The sequence below is a fragment of the Juglans microcarpa x Juglans regia genome, chromosome 6D, assembly GCF_004785595.1.
Source record: "Juglans microcarpa x Juglans regia isolate MS1-56 chromosome 6D, Jm3101_v1.0, whole genome shotgun sequence".
Taxonomy (NCBI): domain Eukaryota; kingdom Viridiplantae; phylum Streptophyta; class Magnoliopsida; order Fagales; family Juglandaceae; genus Juglans; species Juglans microcarpa x Juglans regia.
Window position 1 is genome coordinate 33611594 of NC_054604.1, and position 21148 is coordinate 33632741.

A 21148-nucleotide genomic window follows, 5' to 3' on the forward strand; every position below is an offset into this window, starting at 1 on the left:
CTGTATCGGCCACGTTGGCAAAATATTAATGGATGTGATAAGTACGGTTGTTGAACTAGAGGCCCAATGGGTGGAGTCTTACAGAGATAGCGGCCCACTAGGCCCGATTCCTTGTGTTGTGTTTCCGAACGAACTTCCACAATACAATATTAAAAGTCAAAGTCAGAGTTCTAGTTTTACGAACGATTTTCGCAGAGTAGAATTGGAACTTCAGACAGATAAAGAGAGATGAGAGCCAGAGGAACGGCAATTTCGCCATCAAACCATTGGCATCTCCACACGCAAAACAGCTCCATAAAACAAATAGACAGAACAATCAACCTAAACCCAGTTGTTCAATTCAACAAGAAGCAAAACCCATCAAATGGAAGACACCCACTTCTGTCTTTTGCCATAAATCCCTCAAAGACACAGACCCCAATAACCCCAAATCCCGGCACAAGCCCACCACTTGTAGTTTTTGGATCAGCCAATGCAGACATCTATCTGGAGATTGAGAGGCTGCCGGAGGAGGGTGAGACCATCTCGGCCAAGACCGGCCAGACACTTGCTGGAGGCAAGGGTGCGAACCAGGCTGCCTGTGGTGGCAAGCTCTCTTACCCAACCTATTTTTTGGGCCAGGTGGGTGAGGACGCCCATGGGAAGTTGATCATTGAGGCTCTGGAAAATGGTGCGGTGCGACTGGATTATCTTAATACTGTGGCCGCCGCACCCACTGGGCATGCTGTGGTGATGCTCCAGTCTGATGGGCAAAACTCGATCATCATTGTTGGTGGTGCCAACATGAACTGTTGGCCTGAGACCATTTCTGAGGAGGCGTTGGAGGTGGTGAAGAATGCTGGGATTGTTTTGCTGCAGAGGGAGATTCCAGATTCGGTCAACATTCAGGTTGCGAAGGTCAGGGCTTTGTGGCTCTTAAATTATTATTTTTAAAAGGTTTATCTTCTACCCTGATGTTTTAACTTGTGAATGAGATTCATAATTGTCATTCTTTACCTTTGCTGTTGTGAAGCAATTAGAAATGTATCCTCTCGTTCTCTTGCCAGTTGCCATGCCTATTTTTAGTTTGTGTTTCTTTCATCATGATATTTATATGGTAATAATAAGAAGAATTTTTAGCAATGGAAAACTGTGGTCTGTGGATGGGGTAGCTGAACACACAAAGATTGCTTGTTATTGTCGGATAATATATGTGTATATATATATATATATATATATATATATATTTTTATATAGGTAAAAGTAAATTTTATTGATATTAGAGGCATCACCTGAGTACACTAGTAATGTACAATGAACATGCCTAATTACATCTAAGCACTAGTAAGAGTTACAAGCAAATCATGAAGGCTGTCCATATTACAAATAATGGCCGAAGCCCATGAAAGAAGTGTATTGTAGAAATTAGAAAATCGTTTCAGCTCATCCACAGAAGCCTTCCAAGGATAGCTATGATCATTAGAAAATCCCAAGAGAGCCTTATAAAAATTGCCCACCGAGAATTTTGTATTTCCAATTGGATTCCACAACAGCCTATCCCTCATCTCATTGCCAATTGACATAGCAAATAACAAATCAAAGAAGCTAGTAAACATGTCCAGTTCCCAATCTTGAGCCGCTCTCGAAAATCTCACATTCCAATGGACAGCACCATTGGAGCGTGCTAATAAATCAGCCAGAACAACCTCTTGATCACAGGCAATTTGGTAAAGCATAGGAAACACCTGCTTAAGAGCCGTGCCACCGCACCACACATTGTGCCAAAAGTAAACATTGTTGCCTCTTCCAATTGCGAATCTGAAAAATTGAGAAAATATATTATATATATTTATATATATAATACTTTAAAAAATATATATTTAGAATTATAAGAGGAGAAAATTTGCATTTTTGAGATGTTAAGTAGTAAGTCAAGTGCATGTACGCAAATTATATGGATGACTCATGAGTACCTCGATTGATTGTTGAGTTGTATGTTGTTACCAATAAAATTCTCGTTTACCTATAAAAAAAAGATTGAGTTGCATGTTAATGGAGAAACTATTAGATATCGATCAGGGCAGACCCAAATTTAGTTTAATTAACTTGCTGCGTCTATCCTTCAGCACCATATTCTTTGAGCACGTGTTGTCGGTGGTGCCAGCACTATTAAGAGGGAAGGATGGAATTGAGTTGAACTTTCAATAATATAGTGGATCTGGCCAATGAGCTTTAGTTCAATTACACCTACTCTCCTTATGAGATCGGGATAGAGGGTGAAGTTGTGGGTTGTATGCAACATTAGCTTTGGTTATACAAGTGTTCAGATTAGGTTAGCTTTTCTGATAGGCAAATACTACGACCAATGACCAATATGGGCATAAATCACCCTCCACCCTTTGATTAATTTACAAGAGGTGTGCAGAAGCACATCTAATTGTTGAGATTAGATATTTGGGACATCCAAATATTACACTGTAAAGATGGATGATGGTGACAGATCATTTGAGTCACAAAACTTAGTAATCACCATTCCCAACATTAGGTAGAAGTCATTCTCTCATTGCATATGACACATGTTTTCTCAAGCAATACAAATGGGAAAGCTATTTCATGTTCAACAATCTCTAATTCCCTTAACAAGTCTATGTTGTCGTGTACTACATCTAATGTAATCTCCACGGTACTTCATTATTTGCACTAACTGCATGAATCGTTGCTTTCATCGTCTCCTTCAAATGAGAATTATTCTAAATGGTAATTTAGATTCCCATTTTTGGAAATTCAATGGTGAGGCCATTTTCCTTTGGCTGGACAACTGGCATACAAAAGGGCACTTGTACCTAAAGTGGGGTCATAGATAGACTCGTATATGGTGCTGAAAGCAGCTGAATTCCAAAGGTAGCCAGTGTGATGCAAAAGTATCTGGGGGTGGCCACCCTAGATCTGATGACTTTTTGGAATTTAAGGTAGACTATGCTTTGTTTTTCAGAAAGATTGTGTTTCTTGTCTGCCATCCAAGATAGAAAAAAAAAATGCAACTGCAGAAACCTGGGAAGCTGTTAGGAAAACCTTCCTGTTGCTGATTGGTGGAACAAGGGACTGATTGGCTTAATGGGGCTACTCTGCCGATAAGCTATGTTTGTTTTTTGAAAGTAAGGTTGAATGTAGAGAGCATATATGTTTGACTTCCCTCTTTCTAGAGTGTGGCTATTACAAAATGTCTAGTCCCAAAAATGCAAATAAAGAAAAAAAATGAAGGGGAGGAGTCAAACAAATATTTAATTTTTTTTTTTATAAGTAAAAAATATTTAATATTTAAAAATTAATTAAATTAAAAATTATTTATATAATTATATTCTAATTTATATATTATAATATAATATAATTATAAATTAGAATATAATAATAAACAATTATAATAATAAGAATAAAATAATAATAAAAATAATTTATAAATAATCTAAATTCAAAAATTAAAAAAATGAATAAAAATGCTAGGCAAACTCAAATCTGGGAAGAATAATTAAGTGGCCAGTAAGTAAACGCAAAGGAATAAGTTTCCATGCCATTATGATCAAATTTCCTGAGCGATAGTTTATTGCTTATCCTTAGAGGAAGTGACAGACCCAAAATGGTAGAATGAATAGTGAGGAAGCTATATTGAAGTTTACCATAACAGTTGTTAAAAATTAAGTTTAATCCTACTTATAAAAGAAATAAAAACTCTATGTGCAGTTACTTTTGCGTACTCCTTACGCACTCCACTAATGTGATTGGCTACGTCACTTTTTTTTTTAATTTAATATAATTGTTTTGACCATTCACATTAGTGGAATTCTCAAAGAGTACGCAAAAGTGACTATATGTAGCAGAACAGATAAACTGTAATCCTGTAGGGGGAAAAAACTCTAGAACTCCAGCTGACAACAATAGCTGTGCTGCAAATGGAACATGAACTCAATGGTGTCTGCAGAAAACTAAATGTTAATGTGAGTTTTAATCTTCTTTGCATGTGCAAGAGAAGTGGAAAGTCTGTTGATCATCTTTAAATCCATTGTGAGATTGCCAGTGCTATGTGGAGTGACTTCTTAAGTTGTGTGGGTTAGTCTTGGGTAATGCCCAGGAGAATTAAAGGGGAAACAAATGAGAAAAAAAAAATACATTGTCGAACTTGACTTATTAATGTGCTTTCAAAGTACCATGAAACATATTCTTAGAGGGTAAACAAATTTGGAGGGATAATCCCTTCAAGAAATGAGCTTTCTCCCTTAGAATTTCTTATCATTATGACCATAACCTTCGTCCCGGTCCATATCATTTGAGAGTTCAATTCAAAATTAGAACTGTAACTTGCTTTTGCTTTAAAATATATGTTTTTACGAGGACATTAGTTTCTCCGCCAAATGGACATAATGAAAGTGGAAGTTCTTGCCATTAGGAAATGTGAAATCTGACTGTTATGCTTCCTCAGGTCATTATTGAACTCTTTAAAAGAGATGGATACATGGTATTCCTAGAAATGTTTCTGCATCTTATCTCTTTGGACCGGCTTGTGTTTTGTAAGTTTAATCGAAGTTTATGTTGGTTCTACGGGCTTTGGTTTTCTTGCAGTTTAATTTGTTTATTTTTTTTAATTTCTGTTTCAATTTCCATTTGCAGATTTATATCCTCTCTCTTTTTTATCTTTAGGTCCTTTGCATAATCTGGTATCATGTTCTGTATACAGGCTGCAAGGAGTGCTGGGGTTCCAGTCATCTTGGATGCTGGGGGAATGGATGCACCATTCCCACAAGAATTATTAAATTTCATTGATATTTTAAGCCCAAATGAAAGTGAACTTAGTCGTTTGACAGGAAGTCCAACTGAAAGTTTTGAGCTGATTACTCAAGCTGTTGGTAAATGCCATAAAATGGTGAGTTTTTGCACACTCAAAATGACCATCATCGTTGAAGGCTTTGTGCCTTATCCTTCGTGAAGTTCATTTTTATAACTGGAAATTTATTTAAATAAGCAAATAAAAAGATTGCAGCATTTTTGGGCAAACAGGAATTTGATTGTTTGTGTTATTTACGTTCATATCTACACATAACCTTACATTCGTGCAAACGGCACGCATTTAATCAATGGGACCATTGTAATGCTGACATCAGGTCTATTAATCCCAATACCCTCTTTGCTACTGTTAGTTCTTATGGATCTCCTTTTCTTTGAAGGCCTTATTTTTGAACTACAGATTTGGGCCATTCAATTTTGAATTGTTGTGGAAATGTGCCCCTACTAGGCGTTCCAGCCATTCCAAGTAATTGACTTCAAAATACTTTTATTTAGTGCATAAGAAATATTTTGTGCTTTCATGCTTATTAAAAAAAAAATAGCACGCATATTTACTGCTCTTATTAGATGTACCATATTCTTATTATATAATCATTGTACTTAAATCATTCTCAGTTTTCCTTCTTTCTTCGTAAGGGACATGCAGAAAGATTCACTTTGCTTGGGTTTTGGTATATTCAAGAGGACTAGTAATAGAACAACTTTGTCTAGCAACCAAGTGTATAGCTGCATTCTAAATACGAAACCTATCTGGAAATGGTGCCAGGAATTCTAGAGTGTTCATCATAACTTTATTAAATATATCTTCTTTCAGGGGGTTAAGCAAGTCCTTGTGAAACTCGGGGCCAAAGGGTCTGCCCTTTTTGTAGAAGGTGAAGAACCGATTAAACAACCTGCCATATCTGTTGCAAAGGTCATTGATACCACTGGAGCCGGAGATACTTTTACTGCAGCTTTTGCTGTGGCTCTTGTAGAGGGCAAGTCCAAAAAGGAATGCTTGGAATTTGCTGGTATGCCTGGCAGCTTTTTTCCTATTTTATCCTTGAAAATGTTACCTATACCTCGGATTATGGTAATTCTCTGCCATTTGATACAGCTGCAGCTGCTTCTCTTTGTGTTCAAGTGAAGGGAGCTATTCCTAGCATGCCTGATAGGAAATCGGTTTTGGATCTTCTTCATTCTCAGGTTACTGATCTTCGTCATAAGTGAAAATTTAGGTCAACTTTTTCCTTCAGAACTGTCTTCCCACCCTTCCCTGGGGCAGGTTCTCATTCACTTGATGGTACTATCTCCTCAAGATCTTTTCAGACTCATCACTGTTGTTCTTAGTACTTTTCAAAAAATTTCCCCAGGAAATAAAATATTTCTGGTTTCTCTGGTTTTTTGTGTGGATGTCTACATTGTATGCAATTTGCTCATTCCAAACGTGTTCTCATATATTTCTAGACCCTTGTAAATTACATAGGTTTACATATTACAGCGTATTATAAACTATGTTGGCAGATACTCTTCCCCCTTCTTTTTCCTATTGTGTAAGTGTTACCTTTTGGATGACGATAAGCCAGTGGCGAACATGTTTCGGAACATGAAGGGCTTTTCTGCCTGGAGAAGTTGCACGAGGTTCTTTCAACTTGGCCATTCTTATGATCTGATTGGTGGAATGAGAAATCAAACTAATGAATGTAAATAAATAGCACTGTTGTTATTTACTTACTATAATTAAATTAATTATTTTTTATTATATCACACATCTAGCTCCCAGAGAACTTACTAAATGCTTATGCAATACATTCATGGCCAATTCAATCCAATCCATATTGGGATATTACATCATTAATCTGATAAATATTATGTTTGAGAAACCATGTCCGCGCTCGAATGTTGATGCAACTTGCTTTTGGGCTATTACATCTCATCTTACTATAGATTACACATATATACAGAGCTAATATCCACTTGTTTCGATCGGTAGCGTCTTATTCCTTTCACATCACGAAGACCTTTAGCACAAAAGTAAGAGAGTAGTATAGATTTGCGAGCGTACGTCGGTGCATATGCCCATACCTATTATACAGTAACAGGGTACTGGGGGCTTCAGCCTGATCTGATCTCCTCCTCCTGTCACAGCAATAGAAGATTTTGCCCATTTGATTTGAGTTTGATGGCGATTCAGCCCAGGTAAAGCATTACATCCAGTTCTTTTGCAAACCACAGCTCAAAACCTGCTCTGATCTTAAAACCCATCTCACTTGGATCCTTCATTTTCTGTTCAGTCTACTAAGACCTCTCTCCTTTAAATTTCCAAAGATTGATCAAAGCTGCATGCTTTTGATCTCGCTCATGAAACAAAGCTATGAATTTGACCATATCTTCTCTCCTCATCCTTCTAGTCTCCCTTCCCCATTCGAGCTTTGCCATGAGAATACTTGAAGGTACGTAATCTTCTCCCTCCCTCTCTCTCTCTCTCTCTCTCTCTCATTTTGTAATGATTACTTTCTCCGCTCCATTTCTAGATGCTGAAGTCAACAAAGTGATCAGAGATTTTTCAACAAACGTAAGGGACATGGTCATGAATCTAACGCCCATCGCAGTTCCTTTCTTTCTTATATATTCTAATTTGTCTGCAATATTAATGTTATGTCTCTCTCAATTACTCTCTTCCTTTTTTTCATTTCCAGTCGTTTGTTGGAGGTGATCATCATCATGTTCGAAGGAAAGTGTTGCATGAAGTACATTCAGGAACCAATCCTGTCGGTAATTCCATTGATCGGCAGCAAAGGTGGATACCCAAGTCAAGAAGTACCATTCCGTAACTCCTAATTCCCTGTCTTTTTTCACTACTTCTGCAATACAAAGTACACTTGCTAGCTATATATACTAAGATTATAGGATTACATGCAAAAGGATTAGCAGTTTTGTCAGTATAATGCTGTCTCAATGCGAACACAGGCCATGATCATTATCATCCTTTCTTTCCCTTTTTTTTTTTTCCCTTAAATTTCAAAGGTCAACATCGATTTGTTGATCACTTGGCATTATATAATTTGTCCAATAATCGTTGAGTTTTTTTTATAAAAAGAAATAAAAATAAAAAAAGAGTTTATCTAAACGTTAGCACATTATAAGGACACACTTCATGGGATCATGACGTTTTTGAGTTTATCCTCTCTTTTTTTTTTGTTTTTTGTTTTTTTTTTGTTTTTTGGTTATATATAGATATCCTAAGATCAAATGATCTAATTAGTCTATGCGCTTGTCTTCATCATGGTACGCTTAACAATTATGAGTTTTTTTGAATAGTCTTTGACAAATGTCTTTATTTATTTAATACTTTTGCAAAGCTAGAAAGCAACATTTTACTTTCTTCTTTTCACAACTTTAAATTATTGACCAAAAAATGCTTTTCTCATCGAACTATAGATTATAAGGATTCAAACAAATATCAACACTGATGCGATATTATGTTAATTAAATCATAAAAAAATTAAATTTATAAAAATAATAAATTGGAAATACTTGTCAATCAAGGCCACATGCATGCAACCATTTAGGTTCCGTTTGGATTGAGAACTCAATTTGTCTCGTGTTATTATTATAACTGTTTTAAATTCTCACATAAAATATAAGAAAAAATTTAATTTTTTCAAATTTTAATTTAATTTTTTTTAAATCTCAAGATAATAATAATATTAAAAAATAATATTTTAACAAATTTTTATTTAATTTTTAACTTTTATTTAAAATAATCTCATCTCATCTTACTATCCAAACGAGGGTTTAAATATTTTTTTTTTTTTTTTCATGAGCTCGATGGATTTGAGAAACAGCTTGCAATTTGTCCTGAAACAAATACCACTGCAGGTGAGTAGAGAAATTCATGGCGAGTGACGTGGAACACATGATGTTCTGAACAGAGAAAATCATTAAAAAGAATAAATTGAAACATGACAATAGTGAAGCCAGAATAAGAGTTTAAACTCGAAAGTGGGAAAGAGAGCAAGATGCGTAGTGACAGGGTTATTACTTATTTACTACTTATAATTCATTTCAAGTTTTTTAATTTTTTATTATTTTTTTAAGTATTTTTTTAACATTTTTAATCATTAAAAAAAATTAAAAATATATATAATTTTATTAATAATCACTTTCTTAATTATTAAGTAAAATAAAAAATTAAAAATAATTAAAAATAAAATAAATAGTAAATAAATAGTAGAAAGCAGTAGCCTATCATTTTCCTGTGAGTTATCATGCAATTCTTTCAACGCCATCATCAAAAGGTTGGCAATTAATAATATATTATATATGTTATTAATTTTTTCAATCCAATAATTATATCTCACAATTGGAGCACAGCAGAAAAGGACATTATATATCATCAAAAGCATAAATAGCTTGTAAAATTCTCTGTTATTGCTGTTGCCTTTTGACAAAAAAAAGGTCTATGATTCAAAGATGCCATGCAATTCGTGTTGATAGAAAACTTGGTCAAAAGAAAGTTTTCCAAAAAACGTCTCTCTAATGATTACGGATAGAAAACTCTCAAACAATTCAGTGAATTCACAACACCATATATAATTACCTGTAATGTGTAATTTTTAAATAGTAAATAATTCAGATTATCTTATTATTATTTTTTATTATTTTTTATTTTTTATTATTTTTTCACTACTATTTACAGATTATTCGAAATTATCTTTACACATGTTGAATATTGTTCATCAATAGCTGATCAGTCTCTTCGATCACAGTCCTAAAATGGTTCACTATTAATTAGAAAAAACAAAAATGGAGCCTAAGAAATGGGCCATTTTTAGTCGTCACTTTTAATAAATTAACCATCAATGGGCGTCAAGTGGCCGATCGACTTGCTAAATGTAGTTTAATGATCAATCGCATGGGCCATGCACAAATAATTGCACAAATTGCCCAAGAAAGTCACGATCGACGAGCATTTATTCGGCTTGGCAGAATAGGTTTCGACTTTCCCCCTTGCCTGTGTGCGTATGTACGTGTGCGCTAGCTCATACTTGTCTGCTAGCTAGCCAGCTTCTGTACGGATGTGTGCGTGTATATATATGTTTGTGTGTGTGTGTGTGTGATTGCAGATGCAGAGCCTTGGCATGTGCGTGCGTGCGTGCGTGCTTGCTTGCACAGTTGCAGGCCAGCAGATAAATATGTAGGCACAGATAATTATTGAGCAATGACACCAAGTTCAACAAGAAAAGAAAAGGTACGGATGGAAGTTTGCTGATCTTTAGTGCAATGTTAATGTCATTGCAGTAGCAGCTGGAGGTTCCAGAAAGAACAGCAATGCATGCAATACAAAGTGGTCCAAGAACCACGTAGTCTTCTCAAAACAGACAGATATGGATGGAGACAGAAGCATTGTTGCAATTGTGGCTGTTACAGTTTTAGCTGCCAACTTGAGGAAAAAAGGGTAGCAAATTGAGTGACGCCAGTCAAAGACCTTTGCAACACGGCCAAAATGATTGATATTATAATTTAGAGTTTTAGAGGGCGGGGGACAATAAAAGGCAGCGCATGCACGAGATTATATACGACGACTAGGAAAAGATCTCGTTTGTCTTGTTCTGTACCTAGGTAACGATTTTTTTGCCGTATTTATTGTCCGGCGCTAGATAAGAGCAATTAATTAATCAACTTACAACTATTACTAGATGTGAAAATGATACATATAATTAAGTCAGTGTGGAGGACACATTCTATTAATACAGTAGAATTTAATTTGTAAGAGATTTAAATTTTAAATTTCTCTTATAAATTAATGAAGTCTTGCCATGTCAGCGGCATGTATAGAGAGTGTGCTCTACATACAAATATAATTTTTCATATATATATATATATATATATATATATAATATTGTGGTACATAATAAGTTTTAAAAGTGTTTTTCTTTTTTTCCTAATTTCCATTTTTGTTCTTCCTAAAATTGTATAGGGTTGGTAGATATCGAATATCAACCATATCTAAACGTTCTTTCAATCACCATGATCCAATATATATGATCACCATCATCGAATTATTATTATTATCATTATCGTTGCTTTGATTATTGCAATTATGATATAAACTAAATAAATAATTAAATTCACTCATTCATGTTATTGGTTCAAGCTTTTTTAAATAGAATCATCAAAACAATATTAGCTAGAATTTCAAATTGATCATGAGATTGAAATATAAACAAACAAACTATTCATTAAAAACGTCGACCATCATATCCTATATTTGTACAACCTCGTAGAAGTAGGAAGTTTTGGTTCTAAAGAAAAAACAAAAAATGAAATGAGCAGAGTGAGGGCAGGAATCAGAAAATCAATTATTTGTGGAAGTTGGTCTAATAAATATTATCATATCTTATCTTATCTTAGAATTATAATTTTTTTAAATTCTTATATAAATATAATAAATAATTTAATTTTTTTAAATTTTAAAATAAAAAATATATTAAAAAAATATTTTATAATAATATTTTATTAAATTTTTTATAAAATATCTTATCTCATCTTATCTGAATTACGTAATAAATCAATGCTTAAATCTTTTTGTGGTTGAGATATCATGATTCTCCTTCCCACCATGCAGGTGAATATCAAGATGGTACATTAAAGCTTTCAGGTCCATGCATGCTTTAATTACCCTCTAAGCTAGCTATCTATATGTACCTTTCACTAAATGTAACCCTAACTTCATACCAAATTCTTTCTTTCTTTTCAGTACATTTGAACATTAATTAATTAAGTTATATTAAATCAATCGTGAAAAAAAATGGATAGAATGGTACCAATTTGGTTTATTGCCAAAAACTATTTTAATTAATATTTGGATTGGCAGATCATATAAATCATGCATGGCAGAAATACGAGGTTGATCAATATATAATTTTATTATAAGAGTAGAGTTGTTGTCAAATTACTTTACAAAAATATCTCTCATTTAACATATTATTATATAATATATTATACAAAATGTTATAGATAAATTATTTTCCTATATAATTTAGTCGTATTTGCATTTCGGTGCATGAAAATTGCCATTGTACGTACGTAAGACGTACGGTTTTTGAATCAGTAAAAATCATGACATGTAATTAATTAATTAATTACGCTTCCTCTTAATTGAGATTATAATCTTCTGGGTATATTTATCGACTATTAATTAATTAAGCTTCAAGCAGTACATGATACTGCGAATTTAATCACATTATATCATGCCCTCAAAATTCAAATTTCCACTTTGATTGTCCACTCAATGAAGCCAATTTTATATATATAGATAAACCCATATTAGCCTTAAAAAAATGACCTTCAACACATGATGATCACATACATTAAAAGGTTTGATTTTAATGAGACCCCTGACCCCTCTATATATATGCAAAAGACAAATAACCATTTAATTAAATTCATGTTGTCATATTTCAATGCGTTGATCATGCACCTTGGTTTTACCCTAATTAATTAGATATAAAAATGAATTGTCAAATCATGCATGTAACATTAATGTGACTATATATTTTTCTTTATGGACATTTGTATGGGGAATTTCATTATTGATGCAATTGGAAGATCAGTTACTTTCAAACAATAGTAAAGATTAATATAATTTCTTCATAAATGGTATAATATTTTTTCATCTCTGAAGTCTTATATTTTTCATTTGACAAAATGATCTTGGACCCATCAAATGATGAAGAGCAATGCTACTTTACCGCTCAGAGTAGCCTACTGCAATTTACCGCTAGGCCAAATTCACTTTTTCATTTTTTTTAATTTTTTTATTCATATTTTTTTATCATTTTAAAACATTTTTAAAAAATATTAAAAAATAATATTCTAATAGTCACTTCTTTAATTATTGAGTAAAGAAAAAATTAAAAAAAAATTGAAATACATGAGGTGTCAAAATGAGGGAATAAGTTGAGTGGACAAAATAGTATTTTTTAATTATGAATAATACATTTGGTTACAATATTTTAATTAGAGTTTTTGTTCGATATTTTTAAGGATTTAGAATGAGAAAGATAGCCTCATAAGAAAAATTAATAAATGTTTTATAACCTATTAGGAATGTAAATGCAACTCTCTCATTCTATGTTTTAAAATTCGTATAAAAATCCTAAGAATTATTTGATCCCATAATTACCTAGGTTACAAGACAATTGGAGTTAAATAAAACTTTAAAAAGAAGTAGTACGTCAAATAAAAGTCCAATATATATTAGGGCTTGTTTGGATAGGAAAACGACTTATTCTCATCTCATCATTACAATTTTTTTAAATTCTCACACAAAATATAATGAACAATTCAACTTTTTCAAATCTCAAAATAATAATAATATTAAAAAATAATATTCTAATAATATTTTATTCTACTCGTCTAAAATAATCTCATCTCACTATTCAAACCAATCCTGATTGAACACATGGACACGTATACCAAATTAGTTCATCTTAATATTTGCCTTTTGTGATTGACTTATGACATACATGCTGATGTATTTAAGATACAAAAACTATGAAAGATTGGTATTTTTAATGGTATCTTAGGAAAGTAGAATATTCTTTGAATTATATAGTGCGCACTGCGCGTTTTGAATAAATTCTATTGTAACATTAATTGCGATTTGAGCATTTCATTGTCATGTACGTGGAACTAAAGATAAATAGATAAGAACTCCAATGACATACTTCAAAAATAGATAAATATTTTAACTACAAATAAATCGTATTAAAATAAACACATAAATTAACGTGCGGCTTGATATGATATATATGTTAGATTGTAAAATTATTTTTATTATAAAGTAGATTTAACGTATAATTATATGAAGCCATATTAATTTGAGTTTATTTTTATAGTATATTTTTATAATTGTAGCACTTCTAAAAAAATATGTAAGATGTTTATAACTTAGTACAAAAGACACTAATATCTGGAGAAGTGTTAAGTTTACAAAAGAATCTTACATAAATAAGCTTATAAACTAATATAACTTGATTTGCGACGTCAAATTTGATTAACGGTTAAATGAGTTTTAGAATATGAGTAGTACTATATTAAAGAACGTCTAAAAGTTTATATTTGAAAAATCTTTTATATTTTATTTTGCCAAGTGAGACGACAGAATACTTATTATTGGAAGAACGGATGACATATTTAAAGTTATTTTCCTCTGAAAATGATAAATGAGTTAAAGTCAAATGGTAATGGTGCAATCTTCTGAAATTATTATAATCTACGTAATTAAAAATGTTTATTCACAAAAAATTTCATAAAATAAAATTCGACATAATGTGATATATTAAAATGTAAAACTATATTTATTATAAAGTAACTCTAACACATCATATCTAACCGCATCAATTTATAAACTTTATTTTGTGAATTATTTTTGTGAGCATGGTAAAACTTTTAATTTTTAGAATTTGATAAATTAGAACTTCGTTTGGTTTCTAAATACATCTCAACTCATCATTATAATTTTTTTAAATTTCAACATAAAATATAATAAACAATTCAACTTTTTCAAATCTTAAAATAATAATAATATTAAAAAATAATATTCTAACAATATTTTATCATCTCAACTCAACTCAGTTCAACATCTAAACGTAGTCTAAGGCCTTGTTTGTTTTCACAACTCATTTCAGCTCATCTCATTTTATCTAATCATTATAATTTTCTAAATTTTCATATAAAATAAAATAAATAATTTAATTTTTTTAAATTTCAAAATAAAAATAATATTTTTATTCAATTTCTAACTTTAATTTCAATTCATTACATTTTATCTACGAAAACAAACCATGTCTGATATGGAAATGCCACCCAATTTTTATCAATGAATTTGACCGTTAGTTTATTTTATTTTTTTATACATTTTTAAATATTTAAAAAGCACACAAAGTTATTAATGATAAACTTTTAAAAAATTAAAATAAAATACATTAATGATCAAGATCGAACAGTATAATAGCATTTTCCTTTAAAAATATAAGTTTAACGTTGGATTATAAAATCTTTCTATAATTTTATAAAGAATTAGAAATACAGAAAAAAGGAAAAGAAAATTTGATTAATATCAAGTGGATAAGAAAGAGAACACGAGACGATACTTCAAAAGTTACTACAAGTTCTCTCCCTCTCTCTCTCTATCTCTTATTTTACTTTAAGCTCTCTGCAGCTCTCAAAATCTCCGATTTGTCCCAAAGCAGGGTTTCGAATTCGAAGTTCTCGGTCGAGTTCGAGATTGTTGGTGGTGAGGAGGTCTTTTTCTTTATGGTGAATTTGGGGAGGATAGGGTGTCGGATCTGTGATTCGAGTTGTGGGGATCGAGATTTGGATGAGAATTTGGTGTTGTATGTGTGCCACGAAGGGTTTGGAACGAAAACTGACTAGGGACTTTCGTCTTGTGATCCGGAGTAGGTCTCACTGGGGCAAATGCGGTTAGATTTTCTCTGAATTCTTGGAGTTTCAGTTTGATCTGAAAGAAAAAGGCAAGCAAGCAAGCAAGCAAGCAACAAGAGTATGCAGCACAATCAGCCAAAAAAGGTCTCTGTCCCTCTCTCTCTATCGCTTGATTTAAGGCTGTGTTCTATTTGGTTGGTGAGAAACTGAGGGAAAAGGGAAAGAAAGTGAAATTGTGGGATTTGGGTAGTATTTTCTTCGATCTTTTGGTGTTTTGAGGACGAAGTTGGTCGTTGGAACTTGCAATCGAAGTTCGTGAATAAACGTGGCCAACCTTGCGTCTAAATTGATGAAACCTAAGTACAAGAAAATTAAAGAAAAATTAGAAGGTTAAATTATTTGCGAAACATAAACTGGGCCGCTATAACTATTCCTTTTGTTGATTCTTTGTATTCTTTTTCTTTTTTCGTTGTTGAATTTTGGAAAAACATAGAACCACAGAACGCATGCAATTTTTTTTTCCGCTTTTGTTCGCCTGTTGTTCTTGGGAATTTACCCGTATGGTCTTATAGGGAACTATGAATTACGAATGAACATGTGAGATTTTAATTGACGTGCGTTGGATTTAATTTTATAATTTACCCGTATATTCTTATAGGGAACTATGAATAACGAATGAGCATGTTAGATTTTAATTGATGTGCGCTGGATTTAGTTTTATTTGGTTTCGATGTCTTTAAATTGTTTATCAATAAAATTTAGTGGTTACTGATCCTAACAACAAAAAGCTACAAGCATATGCAGATTCTTTCTTTATGTGGATTTATTCACAGTTTTTTTTAAAGTATGACCATGCTGACATTGAATTCCAAGAAAGGAATCTGGGCTCATATACTGTTGCAAATTGTTAGCTTTGTGTCTCTAGTGCCAGATTCTATTCCCAAATAATGTATTTTGTTGGGATAATTTATTGTGAATTTTATTTTAATGTTGTATTTTTTTCCTTTAATTTAGTGTCTTATGGGTCAGTAAAAGTTGTCCATTTTGGCTTTATAATTGACTGATGATCTCAGAAACTAGGACCTGTGACAATGGTCGGGAAACACTGATTGAAACCGTTGTTTAGGACAGTGTTGGGCGATTTATTGATCTGAGGCTATAGTCATGTGGGTATCTTTTGTTTGGGTATCTGTGGTCTGCTATTAAATTTTGGATACGTCACACTTCTGTTTCGTTATATGGTTAGGCAGAAGAAATTAATTCCAGGCTTATGCATTATATACTGTTGATTCTTTGTAGTTATCAGTTGTCTGCCATGTACTAACCACCTGAACTAGATCTAAATGTACACAAATTTGATTTTTCTTTTGTCAGGTCATGAAAGAAATGGATTTTTTCACAGATTATGGTGATGCAAATAGGTATAGAATTCTTGAAGTTATAGGCAAGGGAAGCTATGGAGTTGTTTGTGCAGCAATTGACACACATACTGGGGAAAAAGTAGCTATAAAAAAAATACATGATGTTTTTGAGCATATCTCTGATTCTATAAGGATCCTACGTGAAATCAAGTTGCTCAGGCTTTTACGGCATCCTGATATTGTTGAAATTAAGCGCATCATGTTGCCACCATCGAAGAGGGAGTTTAAAGACATCTATGTTGTTTTTGAGCTTATGGAATCTGATCTTCACCAAGTGATTAAAGCTAATGATGACTTGACGCATGAACACCATCAGTTTTTTCTTTATCAGATGCTACGTGCATTAAAATTTATGCATACAGGTAATTTTGTGTGTTCATGCTTGTCCTATGTTTATGAAGATTGCTTCTTTTTGTGGTTGTTACTTCTGCAATTAGATTTTTTTTTTTAATACTGGCAGCAGTTTTTATGTCTGTGTTTGCGGCACATTCTCATCTTTATTTTAATCTTTTTTTTTTTTTGAGTATTTTAAATTTGGGTATAAGATCCACTATAGAAGGTGGGAAGCTTTAACCGTATGTGTGGTAGCTGGTAAGCCCGAAGGCTGTTCCCTTCCCTACCAGGGGATCCTTATTTTATTAATCTCTTATAAATGAACTTTTCGTCAGTGAGGAGTTAGGGGTAAGTCTTGGACTAGTTGTAACCATTTACATGATTTAAGTTGATTTGTTGCAGCAAATGTGTATCATCGAGACCTTAAGCCAAAGAATATATTGGCAAACGCAAATTGCAAACTCAAAGTTTGTGACTTTGGACTAGCTAGAGTTGCATTCAGTGATATGCCAACCGCAATATTTTGGACGGTATGTTCGTTTGTTACACTCGCAATTGGCTTTACAGTGTTGACTCAGTTAATGATTCTTTTCCCCCCTGTAGTGAGTGAATCATCATCTTTTAGGGTTTTTTATTTTTTATTTTTGCTGATATACCTGGCAGGACTATGTGGCTACAAGGTGGTATAGGGCTCCAGAATTGTGTGGATCATTCTTTGCTAAGGTATATGGCTTGCATCCCTTTAGAACTAGTCTTTATTTTCATCCAATGACAATATTATAGGAGTATGGCCCACAGCTTCCTAGACTAAAAAAACTGGTTCAAATTGGTGCAGTTATGCTCTTTTGTCTTTGCTCTAGCTGCCCCTATGTTAGCTGGATGGATCCACACGCCAGTCCTCCAATTTGTGTGACTTAAGTTGATGGATTTATTTTATTATGCATGCAACTTTGTTTCTCTTTTCATACTTCTTTTGTTTCTACATTTCTTTCCTTCTGTCAGACTCAATACTTCATCGTCGTGTTTTGATTGTTTCTGGTAATTTATTTTGCAGACATCTGTCTTTACCACTTAACATTCTTTAATGAAGTATTTTACACGGGCATCTAGAATAGTCTCCTCTTCCTTTTAGCTACTCTAGGTCGTTTGTCCTCTACCCCAAACAAAGTGGGTACCACATTGAAAATTATGCATTTTTTGGAATATCTCCTGAGTGCTTATAGTAAGCAGTAATACCTAGACTATAATAATTCTTGTTCAGGGAGGACTATTGAACTGTCCTGGAAGTTGAAATATCTGTCATTCAGGTAACTGTGTCAGGTTACATCTGTTTCTCTGAAGCAGTTCAATTGCGCTTGCTTTCTTATGTTGGTGAATATAAGAAGTTGTCTGACTTGTTTTATCAATTTTTTGCAGTATACTCCTGCAATTGATATATGGAGTATTGGCTGCATCTTTGCCGAGGTACTGACGGGAAAACCATTATTTCCTGGCAAAAGTATTATTCATCAATTAGATTTGATCACTGATCTTCTTGGGACACCTTCACCCGAGACCATTTCCGCAGTAAGATGCATCTCTCTCTCTATCTCTCTCAATTCTGATTGCACTAGTGATAGGAATTGCTTTTTTGAGCTCTTGATATTTTAATGTGATGAACATATTATTACAGATAAAAAAAAAAATGTGATGAACATATATGCAGGTTCGAAATGAGAGAGCTCGAAAATATTTGATAGAAATGAGAAAAAAACCTCACGTGCCCTTTCAACAGAAATTTCCAAATGCAGATCCTCTTGCACTCAGTATATTGCAAAGGCTATTAGCATTTGATCCAAAGGATCGGCCAACTGCTGAAGAGGTTTGTGCTCTTTCATATTCTTGGGATTTTGATTACTACCCTTGAGATTCTTTTAGCCAATAAATCTCTCAAGTATCTTTATGATTTATTTTCCTTTCTCCCCTGATATAATGTCTGAAACAGTTTGTTTTCTTTTCCTGCCCCGCCCCCCGCCCCCCTCCCCTCTCTCCTTTCTTCAGGCACTGGCTGATCCGTACTTTAAGGGACTTTCTAAAGTTGAGAGAGAACCTTCTGCTCAGCCAATCTCAAAGTTGGAGTTTGAGTTTGAAAGGCGAAGGGTCATGAAGGAGGACATCAGAGAACTGATATATCGAGAGATACTAGAATACCATCCTCAACTGCTTAAAGACTATGTGAATGGAACTGAAGGCACAAATTTCCTATATCCTAGGTTTTAACGGTGCTTCTTACTGAGCGCAGTTACATAATTTTCCCCTTTTAAGTGCATTATGGTTTATACCTTTGATCATTTATTGCATATTACTTCAATGCAGTGGTATAGGCCAGTTCAGAAAGCAATTTGCATATCTTGAGGAAAATGGTGGTAAAAGTTCACCGGTTGTTCCTTTAGAGAGGAAGCATGTCTCTCTCCCCCGGTAAAGATTGTTTGAAAGATCAATAATTCCCAACTTATTGTGTGTGTAATGACTAGACTCCCACTTATTATAGGAAAGTATGGAAGTCAAACTTTCAAAAACTGTAATCATCCACATCCTAGTTGGTGTAGGTGTTGTGCGCACATTTTCTGGGTTTGCACACATTGTGGCAACGTATGCTATCAGAGAGCAGAACTACAAACTACTCTAATTATTAAGCTAATGATGAAACGGTTTAAATGTTAAATAATTTTACTGCTAGAGAGCATAATGTGGTTTAAGTTAGATGATGAAGCTTCACTATGGCTTATAGCAAACCCTGACGAGTGCAGTTTACCAATACAAACCCTTTTTTTCCAGGTCTACTGTTCACTCAAATACAATTCCTCCAAGCACAAGGCAAAATTTGAATTTGTATGAGAACCGGCAAATTGCAGAGCAGACTTCAACAAATTTTAGGGCAGCGGATGCAAGTTCTGGAAATGCTTCTAAGGTTTCACGGCCTCCACCAAGAGTTCCGACAGGCATGGCATTCTGTAGTTTTGTTTAACTCTGCCCCTTTCTTTGTCAAGAATACTTTTTCCTTGGAAAAAATGTAATTGGACATTTTGGCTTCTGTAAGTATGTCATATGTGAGTTTGCTAGCAAAAATTGGGAATTGTTCACACGTCCAGTTCCATGAGTTTCATGTTGTTAAATATGGAAGATTGTAAGATAAATCTGATTGATGCCCATATTGTATTAACGTGTGAGTTTGGTTCCCATACTACATTTAAGGGAGTTCAAAATCATTATTATATTCTCAGATTCTGTACTCATGGTGATGCTTTTTTCTCTGCACAGCAAAACCAGGGAGAGTTGTGGGACCAGTTCTGCCTTATGAGGATAGCAGAAACATCAAAGATGAATATGGTTCGAGGGTCTTTGATAGAAATGCAGTTCTTACTCCTCAGGCGGGCACTCCACAATGGTTCTTCAAGAGTCGCACCGTAAATCCAGAGAAATCTAGGTTAGAGGCAGACAGGGATTTGTCACAAGCCAAACCGCAAACCCAATGCCACGTATCTGGCAACCCAACCTCAGGCATAGTCATTGATGTAAACACCAATCCACATGCCATGGCAGATCAATTAATGGACCGAATTACTATTGATGCAAAACTGCTGCAGGCACAGTCAAAGTTTGGTGCCGCTGGTGCTGCTGCTGTAGCTGTAGCTGCCCACAGGAACGCTGGAGCTTTTCAGTATTGACTATCTTAAGTGTGGTTTTTTGGATATGCAAGAGCTGTTCAGGTGACAATCTACGCGTGGGTTTGGAGCTGAAGGTGGTGATAGTTAGGATCTCTTCCTTGAAAGAGGTTTTTCTAGGTTTATCTACTTTTTTCTTTTTCTGTTTCTGATTATGTACATGTTAAATATGTCCCATCATTGAAATTGGTAATAAAAAGTAAGTTGTTCTTTAACACTTTCAGAGATCTGATCTTGGTGTTGAGTTGTCTGACCTATCTGTGCTTTTGTGTTTTGGAGGGGGGGGATCGTTAGATTATGTTGTGCGCTCAATCAGTTAAGGGATGCAATAATTTGCTCCCATTATTGGGGGACACTATTCCAATCTTTTGATCATCTTGTTTGCTGTTTTTTCCTTTCTTTAAGCCGGCCTTAATCAGTCACTATTCACACTTTACACTC

At 33.7% G+C, this 21148-nt stretch overlaps 2 protein-coding genes and 1 pseudogene across 2 annotated transcripts; 2 read left to right on the forward strand and 1 right to left on the reverse strand.

Annotated features, from left to right (window-relative positions):
- The first annotated feature begins 147 nt into the window (after positions 1-147).
- LOC121235907 (ribokinase) lies at positions 148-6319 on the forward strand. The gene is made up of 4 exons (XM_041132343.1): positions 148-897; positions 4709-4894; positions 5630-5825; positions 5912-6319. Exons 1-4 carry the CDS (start codon positions 229-231, stop codon positions 6022-6024), a joined length of 1164 nt encoding a protein of 387 aa, XP_040988277.1. The 5' UTR covers positions 148-228; the 3' UTR covers positions 6025-6319.
- Positions 6320-14949: 8630 nt separating this feature from the next.
- LOC121235906 (mitogen-activated protein kinase 19-like) lies at positions 14950-20924 on the forward strand. Its single transcript, XM_041132342.1, has 10 exons — positions 14950-15393; positions 16624-17032; positions 17406-17533; positions 17667-17726; positions 18420-18569; positions 18709-18864; positions 19044-19255; positions 19359-19460; positions 19821-19984; positions 20304-20924. The coding sequence occupies exons 1-10, from the start codon at positions 15370-15372 to the stop codon at positions 20708-20710; spliced, it is 1812 nt and encodes a 603-aa protein (XP_040988276.1). The 5' UTR covers positions 14950-15369; the 3' UTR covers positions 20711-20924.
- LOC121236277 lies at positions 17199-17316 on the reverse strand (annotated as a pseudogene).
- Positions 20925-21148: the final 224 nt, after the last annotated feature.